The sequence below is a fragment of the Tupaia chinensis genome, unplaced genomic scaffold (assembly GCF_000334495.1).
Source record: "Tupaia chinensis unplaced genomic scaffold, TupChi_1.0 Scaffold000214_1, whole genome shotgun sequence".
In the NCBI taxonomy this organism is placed as follows: Eukaryota; Metazoa; Chordata; class Mammalia; order Scandentia; family Tupaiidae; genus Tupaia; species Tupaia belangeri.
The window spans coordinates 733,938-746,980 of NW_006159689.1; the positions used below are offsets into that span (position 1 = coordinate 733,938).

General features: G+C 37.9%; 1 protein-coding gene across 1 annotated transcript in view; it reads left to right on the forward strand.

Moving 5' to 3' along the window:
- Nucleotides 1–13,043, forward strand: part of LOC102480382 (butyrophilin-like protein 8) — a 23,200-nt gene that overhangs the window by 6,443 nt on the left and 3,714 nt on the right. The window contains exon 3 of the mRNA XM_027771444.1: nt 7,892–8,167. Coding sequence (XP_027627245.1) covers nt 7,892–8,167 — 276 coding nt within the window. The remainder of the gene's footprint in view (nt 1–7,891; nt 8,168–13,043) is intronic.

Sequence of the window (13,043 nt, forward strand, 5' to 3'; positions counted from 1 at the left end):
AGAGAGAGAGAGAGAGAGAGAGAAAGAGAAAGTGAGAAAGCAAACCATCAGGTCTGGGACTTGAACCATGGTCAGCCAAGTGGGAGAAAAGCACCTTAACCACCACACCATCTGCCAGCCCTAATATGCCACATTTTTTCAATCCACTCATCTATTTTTGGACATTTGGGTTGATTCCATGTCCTAGCAATTGTAAATAATGCTTCAATAAACATGGATATGCAGATACTTTTCTGACTGAGGGTTTTTCTGCCCTTTGGGTAAATACCAAAGAGTGAAATTCCCTTAGAGTGGGAGAATATATTCGCAACTACACCTCAGATAAGGGAGGTAGTTTGCAAACTATACCTAGGTCGTATGGTAGTTCTATCTGTAGATTTCTGAGGAATCTCCACACCATTCTCCACAGTAGTTGCATTAATTTGCATTCCCACCAACAGTATCGGAGAGTTCCCTTTTCACCACAGCCTCACCAGCACTTACATTTTTAATTTTTTAAATTTTAGCCACTCTGAATGGCTTTAAATGGTATCTTATTATGGTTTTGATTTGCATTTCCCTTATAATAAGAGATGTCAGGCATGTTTTCATGCGTTTTGGCCGTTCATATGTCTTTTTTGAAGAGATGTCTGTTCAGCTTATTTCCCCATCTTTTAATTGGATTATTTTGTGTGTGTGTGTGGGGGGGTAAGCTGCTTGAGTTCCCTGTATATTCTGGTTATCATTCCCTTTTCTGAGGTATAGTTTGCAAATATATTCTCCCACTCTAAAGGTTGTCTTCTCTAATTATGTTTCTTCTTTCTTTCTTCTTTCTTTCTGTCTTTCTTTCTTTCTTCTTTCTGTCTTTCTTTCTTTCTTCTTTCTGTCTTTCTTTCTTTCTTCTTTCTGTCTTTCTTTCTTTCTTTCTTTTTTTTCTGTGCAGAAGCTTCTCAGCTTAATATAGTCCCATTTGTCTATTTTTGGAACTACTGCCATTGCTTTGGAGGCCTTCTTCAAGGAGTCTTTGCCTACTCCAAGGTCTCTAAGAGTTTTTCCTGGGTTTTCTACCAGTATTCTTGTAGTTTGAGGGTTATGTTTAGATCTTCAATACATTTTTAGTTAATTTTTGTTAGTGGTGAGAGATAAGGGTCCAGTTTCATTCTTCTGCAGGTGGAGATCCAGTTCTCCCAGCACCATTTGCCTAGGAGATTCTTTTTCCCACTGGATTGTTTTGTGTTCTTTGTCAAGGGTCTGTTGACTGTATGTTTTGGGGTTTATTTGGGGGTTGTCAATTCTATCCCATTGGTTTGCCTGTTTTTTTGTTTATTTGTTTGTTTTTGTGCCAATACCATGCTGTTTTAATGATCACAGCTTCGTAATGTTTTGATGTCAGGAAGTGAGATACCTCCCACTTTATTCCCTCTTTATAGCAGTCTTTTCCTTTATTCACTTACTATTGAAACCTTTATGATTCTAGACAAATTTTATGATTGTTTGGGAACCTTTATGATTTTAGACAAATTTTATGATTGTTTTTCTGTTTCTGTGAGGAATATCTGTAGTAGTTTGATTGGAATTGCACTGAATTTGTAGAGTAATTTAGGTAGGATTGACATCTTGATTATATTAATTCTTCTAATCCAGGAATATGAGATATTTTTCCACTTTGTATCATTTTTAATTTCTTTTTCAAATGTTTCATAGTTTTCCTCTTTTTTTTGAGAGTTTTTTTTCACTATAGGGCGTGTGCGCTCGCCAGACAGACAGAGAGAGACAGAGAGACAGAAAGCGAGAAATCACCCCCCAGGGGGGATGGTCACACTGCAGTCCCTTCTCCTCCATTCTCCTCTTGGGATCTTGGGCATGCACGCACACGCGCCCGGCGTGAGTTTTAAGCCACTGGGTCCGGGATGCGAACTGCGGTCAACTACGTGGGAGTCCAGCGACATAGCCATTACGCTAACTGCTGGTTCCCGAGATCTTTGACATCTTTGGTAAGATTTATTTCTGATTATCTTATTGGTTTTGTGGCTATTGTAAATGGGATTAATTTTTTCAATTCTGTCTCAGTTTGTCCCTTGTTGCTGTATAAAAATGCTATAGATTTTTGTATATTGATTTGTATCCTACCACTTTACTGTATTTATTGATCACTTCCAGGAGTTTTGTGTGTGTGAGTGTGTGTGTGTGTGTGTGCATTCTTTTGGATTTTCTATCTATAGCATCATATTATCTTCGGTAGAGATAATTTCACTTCTTTTCCCATTTGGATACATTTAATTGACTCTCTTATCCAATTGTATTGGCTAGAATTGTTAGGGCTATGATAAAAAGGAGTGGAGAAAGTGGGAGGCCTTGTCTCATTCCAGTTTTTAGTGAAAAAGCTTTCAGCATTTCCCCATTCAGTATGATTTTAGCTATGGGTTTGTCATAGATGGCTTTCATTGTGTTGAGGAATGTCCCTTCTATGCCTATTTTGCTGAGTCTTAATCATGAAGGGATGCTGTATTTTATCAAGTGCCTTTTTCTGCCTCAATTAATATTATCATTGTTATTATCTTTCCTTTGGTTAATGTGATGTATTACATTTCTTGTTTTGCATATGTTGAACCATCTTTGCATCCCTGGAACAAAACTTATTTGGTCATGGTATATAATATTTTTAATATGTTGTTGAATATGATTTGCTATGTCTTGTTGAGAATTTTTGCATTCTTATTTATCAGGGATATTGGCCTGGTTTTCCTTTTTTGTCATGTCCTTGTCTGGTTTGGGAATGAGGATGATGGAGGCTTCATAGAATGAATTTGGGAGAGTCCCTTCCTTTTAAATCTTTAGAATAGTTTGAGGAGAATTTGGGTTAGTTCTTTAGAAGTTTTGTAGCATTCAGTAAAGCCATTGGGACCTGAGCTCTTTGTTGGGAGACTATTTATTACTGATTCAATCTCATTGTTTGTTATGGGTCTATTCAAGACTTTATTCCTGGTTCAATCTTGGTAAGCTATACGTGTCCAGAAATTTATCCATCTCACCTAGGTTTTCTTGTTCATTGGTGTATAATCACTCACAGTGTTCTCTGATGATATTTTGTATTTCTGTTATGTCCATTGTAATAACTTCTGTTTTCTTGCTAATTCAATTTATCTGGTCCCTTTCTCGGTTCTTCTTGATTAATCTAGCTAAAGGTGTGTCAATATTTTTTATCTTCTCAAAGAATCAGCTTTTGGTTTTGTTCGATTTCTGTATAGTTCTTTTATTCTATATTTCATTTATTTCTGCTCAAATCTTTATTATTTCTTTTCTCCTGGAATTATTTTTCAGTTCCCTGAGTTGTGTCATTAGATGGTTTAATTGCCACCTTTCTGCTTTCTTCTTGTGGGCACTAATTGCTATGAACTTCCCTCTTACGACTGCTTTGCTGTGTCCCATAGGTTATAAACACTTGTTTGTTCATTATCGTTGGTATCCATAAACCTTTCTATTTCAGTCTTAATTTCTTCTGTAGCTGTAAAGTCATTCAGGAGCAGATTGTTTAGTTTCCTTGTGTTTGTATATTTTCGAGGGCTCTTTCTGTAGTTGTCTTTAAGTTTCGATTCTATCGTGATCAGAAAAGATGCTGGATATAGTTTCTACATTTGAATTTGTAAAGTTTTGTTTTGTGCCCTATCATGTGGTTAATCTTTGAAAATATTCCATTTGTAGGTGAGAAAAATGTATATTTTGTCGTGGTTGGGTGAAATACTTTGTAGATGTCTGTCAAGCCCATTTTATGTATGGTATCATTTAGATCTTGTATCTTTTTATTTATTTATTTATTTATTTTTGTCTAGATGATCTGTTCAGAGGAGTCAGTGGGGTGTTGAGATCCTCTACAATTATTGTGTTTCAGTCTGTCTCTCCCTTGAGATCTAACAGTCTCTCTTTGATGTACTTAGGTGCTCTACTGTTGCGTGCATACATATTTACAAGTGTAATATCTTCTTGGTGAACAAGTCCTTTTAGTTCTACAGAATGTCCTTCTTTGTCTCTTCTTTTATTGTTCTTAAAGTCTATTCTGTCTGACACCAGCATCACAACTCCAGCCTTTTTTTGGTTTCCATTTGCATGAAATATGGTTTTTCAATCCCTCACTTTCAGTCTATGCATGTCCTTATCGATAAGGTGTTTTTTTGTAAGCAGGTTATAGATGGCTTCTCTTTTTATATCCATTCAGCCAGTCTGTGTCTTTTAATGGGAGAATTTAATCCATTAACGTTCAATGTTATTATCAATATTTGAGGACTTATCCCTGTCATTTTGTTAGTCATTTTCTCAGTTATTTTTTTTTTGTTGTTCTCTTATTTCTGTTTGTCTCTCTTTAGTTATCCTAATACCACATTCTCTTCAGTACTTCCTATAGAGCTGGTCTAGTATTGGTGAATTCTTTCAATTTTTGTTTATCTTTTTTTTTTTGCTATAGGGCACGTGTGCTCGCCAGAAAGACAGAGAGAGGGAGAGAGAGAAAGAGAGAGAGTGAGAAATCACCCCTCAGGTGGATGGCCACGCCACAATCCCTTCTCCTCCATTCTCCTCTCAGGATCTTGGGCACGCACGCACACACACCTGGCGTGAGTTTAAGCCACCAGGTCTGAGAGTCGAACCGTGATCAGCCATGTGGGAGTCCAGTGCCCTCAACCACCAGCCACCTGCTGGCCCCTACTAAATGTTTTTTTTTTTCATCAAGAAAGAATGTTTATTTTGTGAAATGCTGTTTCTGCTCCATTTGAGATACTCATATACTTTTTCTTTTTATTCTGTTATGTGATATACAGCACTGACTGTTTTTTATACATTGAACCATCTTTGCATTCCAGGAGTAGATTCCAGGTCATTATCATGTACAATCTTTTTAATATCCTGTTATACTGAGTTTGCTACTGCTTTGTTTAGAATTTTTGCACATATAGTCATAAGTGATATTGATCTGTAGTTTTGTTTTGTTTTTATTTGTGTATTTGTTTTCTTGTGGTGTCTATGTCTAGCTTTGGTATCACAGTAATACTTTTTCATAGAAAGGAGTTAAGAAGTATTCTCCTTTATGCAACTTTCTTTTTCTCTCTCTCTCTCTCTTTTTTTTTTTTTTTTTTTTTTTTTTTTTTTACTTTGAAGAGTTTGAAAAGGATTAGTATTCTTTCAGTGTTTCTGCTAGAATTCAGCAGTGGTCCTTGGGAAATTTTTGCTTACTGATAATTTTCTTACTAGTCATAAGTCTGTCTAGATGTTTTCTTTCTTTATGATTGTACCTCATTATTACTTATTTCTAGGATTTTGTCTTCTCCATTTAGGCTGTCTAATTTTTTGGTGTAATATTATGGAACTTTAAAAAGTGAAAAAATTAAAGTACGAGTTTATTTTGGTGCAAAAAATATTAAAATCCACAGTTTTGTCATAACATTTATCTTCCATGAACTTTTTAAAGACCTCCATGTAGTCTTTTATAACCCTTTATATTTGTATAAATAATGTCTCCTCTTCCATTTTTATTTGTCATTTGAATCTTCTTAGTCAATGTAGCAAGACATTTTTATCCATGCTTTTGTTTTTCTATCATTTTCTCTTCCTTGCAGATAGTTAAGATTCCTTTCATCATTTCTTTCTGTTTAAGCATTCCCTTTAACCACTCTTTAAAGCCCGATGGACTAACAACAAGTTATTTGAGTTTTTCTTTATTTGAGAGCACCTTGATTTCCTCTTCATTATGGAAGGTAAGTTTAGTTGAATATAGAATTCGCAGTTGACAGTTCTTTGCAGTTGACAGTTCTTTTTTCTTTTCTTTCTTTTTTTTTCTGGAGAGGTTTTTGCTATAGAGCACGTGCACTCACCAGAAAGACAGAGAGAGACAGAAAGCGAGAAATCACCTCCTGGGGGGATGGCCACGCCGCAATCCCTTCTCCTCCATTTTCCTCTTGGGATCTTGGGCACGCACGCACACGCGCCCGGCGTGAGTTTTAAGCTACTGGGTCCAGGACTCAAACTGCGGTTGACTACATGGGAGTTCAGCGACATAGCCATTACGCCAACTGCTGGTCCCGACAGTTCTTTTTTCCTTTCTTTTTTTCCAGCACTTACAAAATGCTGTGCCAGGGCCAGCAGGTGGTGTGGTGATTAAGGTGCTGGCTTAACCATAGTTCGAGCCCCAGACCTGGTGGCTTGCTTTCTTGCTTTCTTTCTCACTCTGGTCAAATTTTAAGATGATAATAATAAATAAAATTAAGCAAATAATTCTTTAAAAGAAAATACTGTGCCACTTCTTTCTGATTTTCAGGGTTTCTGATGAGACATTATTTGTCATTTGAATTAATTTTTCTTTATTTGTAAGTTATTGTATCTGTCGTTGCTCTCAAGATATTTATCTTTACTTACAAAGGTTTATTGGGACTAGCAGTTAGCGTATTATATCTAGGTTTGGATTTCTTGAGGTTGATTTTTTTCTGGTTCTTGGTGATGGGATGATTTGGTATTGAAATGAACATTCTGGGTATTATATTAGGGGATTGTGCAACATAGTTAAGCTACTTTTCCCTTTCAGACCAGGAAGTCACTCTGCCTAGATTTAGCCCTCAGTCCAAGTGGACTTGGCAGGTGTGTTCCCGGACTGTTTAATTTTCTGTCTTTGGGTTTATTGGTGACCCTGTTGCTCCACGGAGCCCTGTTAGCACTGCCTGTGGGAGTAAAGGTGATGTTCCCGATTAGATACTCTGGTGCCCTAAATGAGGGCACCTCTGCTCCACAGAGGAAGTATTTCCCCGATTCTTGCCAGTGAGGTTTCTCCTCAGTCCTCTCACAGCTCCACTGGGCCTACCTGGTGTTGTCAGTGATGTGGGTGAGGAGCGAGCCTACTTTAACCACCTGCTGTTGCTAGGTTAACGTAGCTGCTTTGTTGTTTCTCCATTTGGGTCCTGAGTCATTCTACTTTCCTCTTTCCACTATTCAAAACTCACCTGTGGTTGCCTCTTATGCTGTTCAGAGTTTATCATTGTACTTAGAGGGATGAGCAGGGAGAGACAAGTCTGTAGGATCATATCCAGACCCCCTTTCTTAGTGTTTGCACCATCTTTCTTTCATTCATTTATTCACTCAGCAGATGGCATAATGGTTATGTCGCTGCACCCCCACATAGTTGACTGTGGTTTCGAGTCCTGGATACAGCAGCTCAAAACTCACGCCAAGCGCGTGTACATGCGTGCCCAAGATCCTAAGAGGAGAATGGGGGAGAAGGGATTGTGGTATGGCCATCCCCCCTGCGGGGTGATTTTTCACTTTCTGTCTCTCCGGCAAGAGTACACACCCTATAGCAAAAACCTCTCTCTAAAAAATAAAATAATAAAAAAAAAAAGTGTGCTGGCCACGACCCTGAGGAATGGCAGAGAGCAGCACAGAGGGGGTAAGCTCTGTTCTGAGTGGAGAGATGGCGATAACACGGGACCATACTGAGGTCACCCTCCCTGTGCTAGGACGCTTCTCCCTATTCTTCACTCATCCTCACCTCCAGAAAGCAACGACTTCCTGGAATTTCATTGTTCTCTCCTTTGTGCTAACTCGATCGTGCGCCCATAGTTGCATTTTTCACAATAGAGTACGTTTGTTCACAGCTGTCTTCCAATGTAGTGACTTCCTCAGTGGAGAGGTTCTGTCAGATTCTTTGCATCATAGTTAGTGCTCAGGGAGAGCCCTGCTATAGTAATTGTTAGATGCTGGTTAAAGGGGAAAAGACCAGGAAAGGACTTCAAGGAATGTTCTGTGTGTGTCTGTAAGCGAGAGAATGACAGAGAGTGACAGAGAGGAGTGACAGTCATGGCTATGGGCTTGATGGACCCGGCTCCGCCGTAGCCTTGGATATAACCTTCGCTGTCATCCCTCTGCTTTCTCTCAGAGCTGGGCTCCGTTCCCCTCATTTCCATCACGGGATATGTCCCCGGAGGCGTCCAGCTCCTCTGCCAGTCCTCAGGGTGGTTCCCTCGGCCTCAGGTGAAGTGGAAAGATTCACGAGGAACCGTCTTACCCTCAGACTCCAAGGTCAATGCAGACAGACACGGCTTGTTTGACGTGGAGACCTCCCTCACCATCCAAGAGAATTCTAGGAATATCTCCTGCTCCATCGAACACTCTGACCAGAGCCAAGAGGTGGAATCCAGAGTATGCGTAAGAGGTGAGTTGTGGGAGAGAGAGAAGAGGGGAAGGTGGATGCTCGGGCAACTCAGAGGGAGCGAAAAATTATTGCTTACCCATTTTTTAAAAGGCATCTTTCTTCTATGAAACAAAATAGAGTTAAAATACAGATAACTTCAGAAAGGATTTTAAAACAGTAGTTGAATAATTAGTCTTACCTGGAGTATGTCAGCAAACACAATCAATGTAAAAAATAAAAACCAGGGGCCAACAAGTGGCATAGTGGTTAAGGCATTGCATTCCCACGTTGTTAACCACGGTTCGAGTTCTGGACACGACATCTTAAAAATCACACCAGGCAAGTCCCTAGGGGAGAATGGAGGAGAAAGGATTGCAGCCTGGCCATGCCGCCAGAGGGTGATTTCTTGCTTTCTGTTTCTTTATCTCTCTGTCTTTTCATCCTAGAGCAACAAATCTCACACACACACACAAATTAATTTACCAGTTAAAAGACAAAGAACGTCAGGTTGGGGCCAGTAGATGGGGTGATGATTAAGGTGCTTGACTCCCACATGGCCAACTGCAGTTTGAGACCTGTACCTCATGACTTGTTTTCTCATTGTCCCTCCCTTCTCTGTCTCTCTCTTGTGAGCACACGTGCCCTATAGCAAAAATTTAAAAATAATAATGATAAATAAATGAAATGAAATAAATAATAATAATAATAATTTTTAGAGAGATTTTTGCTATAAGGAACATGTACTCACCCGAAAGACAGAGCAAGACAAAGAGACAGACAGTGAGAAATCACCCCCTCGGGGGATGGTCATGCTATAATCCCTTCTCCATTCTCCTCTTGGGATTTTGAGCACACACACAAGTGAGTGAGTTTCAAGCCTCCAGCTCTCAGACTCGAACTGCATTCGACCATATGGTCCCAAATAAATAATCATTTTTTTAAAAAGAATTATTTATTTAATTTTATTTATTCATTCATTTTATTTTTTAATTTGACCAGAAAGACACAGAGAGAGAGTGAGAGAGGGAAAGTAAGAAAGCAAGCCACCAGATCCGACACTTGAACCGTGGTCAGCCTTGTGGGAGTCCAGCGCCCTTAACCACCATGCCACCTGCTGGCCCCTAAATAATCATTTATTTAAAAAAGAAAATTAGATTGGATTTTAAAACTTGAAATGTTGTAATTCATACAAGAAAATATAAAAATATATGAACTACTTACTGAAAATTAAAAAGTACAAAAAGACACATCAGGTAAATATAATGGAAACTATAACAGATATATTAATGTCTAAAAAGTAAAAACAAAGTTTATGAAAAACTTATTGGTAGAAATAGAGTTATTTCATAAATATAAAAAGTTAAGTCACCAGGAAAATATCAAAATTTTAAATATATAGACAACTTATGATATATCTTTAAAAAATATATGACAAATGTCAATAGAAATATAAAGAAAAAGTCCATACCATACATTGCAAAGCTAATTAGATAAGAGGACAAAATTAGTAAGAATATAGAATATTTGAATTACAAATTAATAAAACTGATCTAATAGACATTTTTAAAAAATTTATTCCCTAGGGCCAGCAGGTGGAATAGTGGTTAGGGCTCTGGACTCCCACATGGCTGACTGTGGTTTAAGTCCCAAACCTGGTGGCTTGCTTCCTCACTTTCCCTCTCTCTATTTCTCTCTGATGACTATAGCAAGTTAAAAAATAAAATAATAAATAAAATAAAATAAATAGTTTTTAAAAACATATTTTTAAAATTGTATTCCCCGGGACTAGCAGGCGGCATGGTAGTTAAAATTGCATTCCCCCAAAATTTATTTCAAAGCACATATTGAACATTTACAAACTTTCACCAGATATGAGTACATAGAATGGTTTTCAGAAAATTTCAAGGCATTGTTGTCATTCAAATCATGTTTTCTAAACACGATATGTTTAAGCTAAGTGACAATAAGAAGAGAATTTTGAAATTTTCTATTTTCAAAAAATATAAAAACACACTTAAAATAACTGAAGGGGGGGCCAACAGGTGGCATAGTGGTTAAGGCACTGGACTCCCACATAGTCTACTGGGTTTGAGTCCCAGACCCAGCAGCATGAACTCAGGCTGGGTGCATGTGCGTGCATGCCCCAAATCCTGAGAGGAGAATGGAGAAGGGATTGTGGTGTGGCCATTGCCCCTGGGGAGTGGTTTCTCACACTCCCTCTCTCTCTGTCACTGTATGTGTCTCTGGTGAGCATACATGGCTTGTATCAAAAAACTCTCTTAAAAAAATAAAATAACTGAAGAGTTCACTTAAAATATTGTTGGTAATTACAACAATTTTAGATTTAGATGCTAATAAGACCGTAATGTATCATTATGTGTGAAATGTTTTCGGAGTCAAAATGAGTTTTCATATCAGAAATGAAACATCAGTAAATTATTTTAGTTATTAGATTTATTTCAGCATAGACTAGAGGTACAGAAGTTTGGAAATCTAGAGGAGTAACAGAAGTAAAACGATTAGTAGTGTGGAATAACAGAGCTAAAGTCCTGTGTTTCAAAGCTCATCAGTTAATAGAGATCAACTTCTGGCAACACGCAGGAAGAGAGATGGCTCAATCAGTCCAGGAAATGATAAGAGGCAGGGCTAAATAAGCAGCAGAAATATAAAAGACTATTCTGAATAACTTTCTGCTATTTCAGTGTGACAAAAGTTAAAAAAAATCATAGAAAAATCAAAATCTAACTCAAGGAGAAATACACCATCTGACAACTTATGCAAATAACCACAAAAGAAATAGAATTCGTATTTTTAAATCTTTCCACAAAGACACCAGGACTATCTTGTTTTACATACAAAGTCTACTAAACATTTGAGAAAAAACGGTCTTATACTAAGTCTTCCAGAAAACAGAAGAGAAAATATTAAACTCGGTTTTATAATAATATATCATTTTGATGTAAAAACAAAGAAAAGTGTGAAAAAGTAAACGTATTGACATAGTTCACTCAGAAACAAAAATATAAAAGCCTATCATACACTTTGTAAATCCAAACCAAAGGATATAAATACCATAACACATAATAATTAAAGTGAATTTATCCTGGAATGCAAAGTTAGGTCAGCACTGGAATGTATACTAATTATTACCTTAATTAATTATAGAAGAAACTATAATTTTCTAAAAAGCTATAAATAAAATATGAAGAAATTTAAACACCCACTTATTTAAAACTTAGGCATCCAATAATAGAAGAAAGCTTATTAAAATATTTATGAACAGGAAAACCTTGGGGACCAGCAGTTGGCATAATGGCTATGTTGCTAGACTCCCATGTAGCTGATCGCGGTTCAAGTCCCGGACCCGGTGGTTTAAACTCATGCCAGGTGCGTGTGTATGCATGCCCAAGATCCCGAGAGGAGAATGGAGGAGAAGGGATTGCGGCGTGGCTGTCCACCCTGGGGGGCGATTTCTCGCTTTCTGTCTCTCTGTCTCTCTTTGTCTTTCTGGCGAGCGCACGTGCCCTATAGCAAAAAACCTCTCCAAAGAAAAAAGAAAATAATAATAATAAAAGGAAAGGGAAACCTCAAACAGATAATATAAAAATACCTACAGCACATAAGTAATGATATGTCATTTAAAATAAGGAACTTATACTATAGCATTAGCCATTACAATTTAAAAAAGAGAATTGTGACTTTTAGAAAGGAAAAAATATCATACTCATTGTTCACAGGTAATATAATGATATATGCTGAAAACTTACATGAAAATACAGATAAATTATTTCAATTTACAACATAGTCATAATCATGTGATATAATATAAAATTAATAAACAAAATAAAGTGCATTTATAAACATCAGCAAAGACAGGAAAACAAAGATACTATTCAAAATTGTATAAATAAGTTAGCTAAGAATAAGTTCAATAAAAATTTGTCAATTTTTTTGGGGGGAGAGGTTTTCGCTATAGGGCGTGTGCACTCGCCAGACAGAGAGAGACATAGAGAGATACATAGAGAGAGACACAGAGAGACAGAGAGAGACATAGAGAGACAAACAGAGAGAGACATAGAGAGATACAGAGAGAGACATAGAGACGGAAAGTGAGAAATCACCCCCCAGGGGGGATGGTCACGCCGCAATCCCTTCTCCTCCATTCTCCTCTCGGTATCTTGGGCATGCACGCACACGTGCCCGGCGTGAGTTTTAAGCCACTGGGTCCGGGACACGAACCGCGGTCGACTACGTGGGAGTCCAGCGATATAGCCATTACGCTAACTACTGGTTCCCAAAATTTGTAAATATTTTCCAAATCTTAAATCATAAGAACATTATGAAACGTTATTGAAAATGCTAAATAAAACCAATATAGAAAAAGAGAGAACATCTTTGAAGCCAGCAGATGGTGCAGCATCTCTGGACTCCCACATGGCCAATCATGGTTCGAGTCCCAGACCCAGTGGCTTGAAATTCAGGCTGGGCGCATGTGCCTGCGTGCCCAAGATCCTGGGAGGAGAATGGAAGATAAGGGATTGCAGCATGGCCATCCGTCCTGGGTGGTGATTTCTCACTTTTCCGTTCACTGTGTCTGTTTCTCTCTCTCTCTCTCTCTCTCCAGTGAGCTCACATACCGCAAGTCAAAAATAAATAAATAAATAAATAAATAAAAAGAGATAACATCTTTAAATAAGAAGATGCATATTTTAAAGTTATCATCTCTCCCAGAATTGATCTATAGGTTAAAATTTCACTGGAAATTTCAGAGGAGTTTCATTTATATATATATTTTGGGGGGGGGAGTTTTTGCTATAGGGTGCGTGCACTCACCAGAAAGACAGAGAGAGACAGAGAGATAGAAAGCAAGAAATCAACCCGCAGGGGGGCTGGCCAT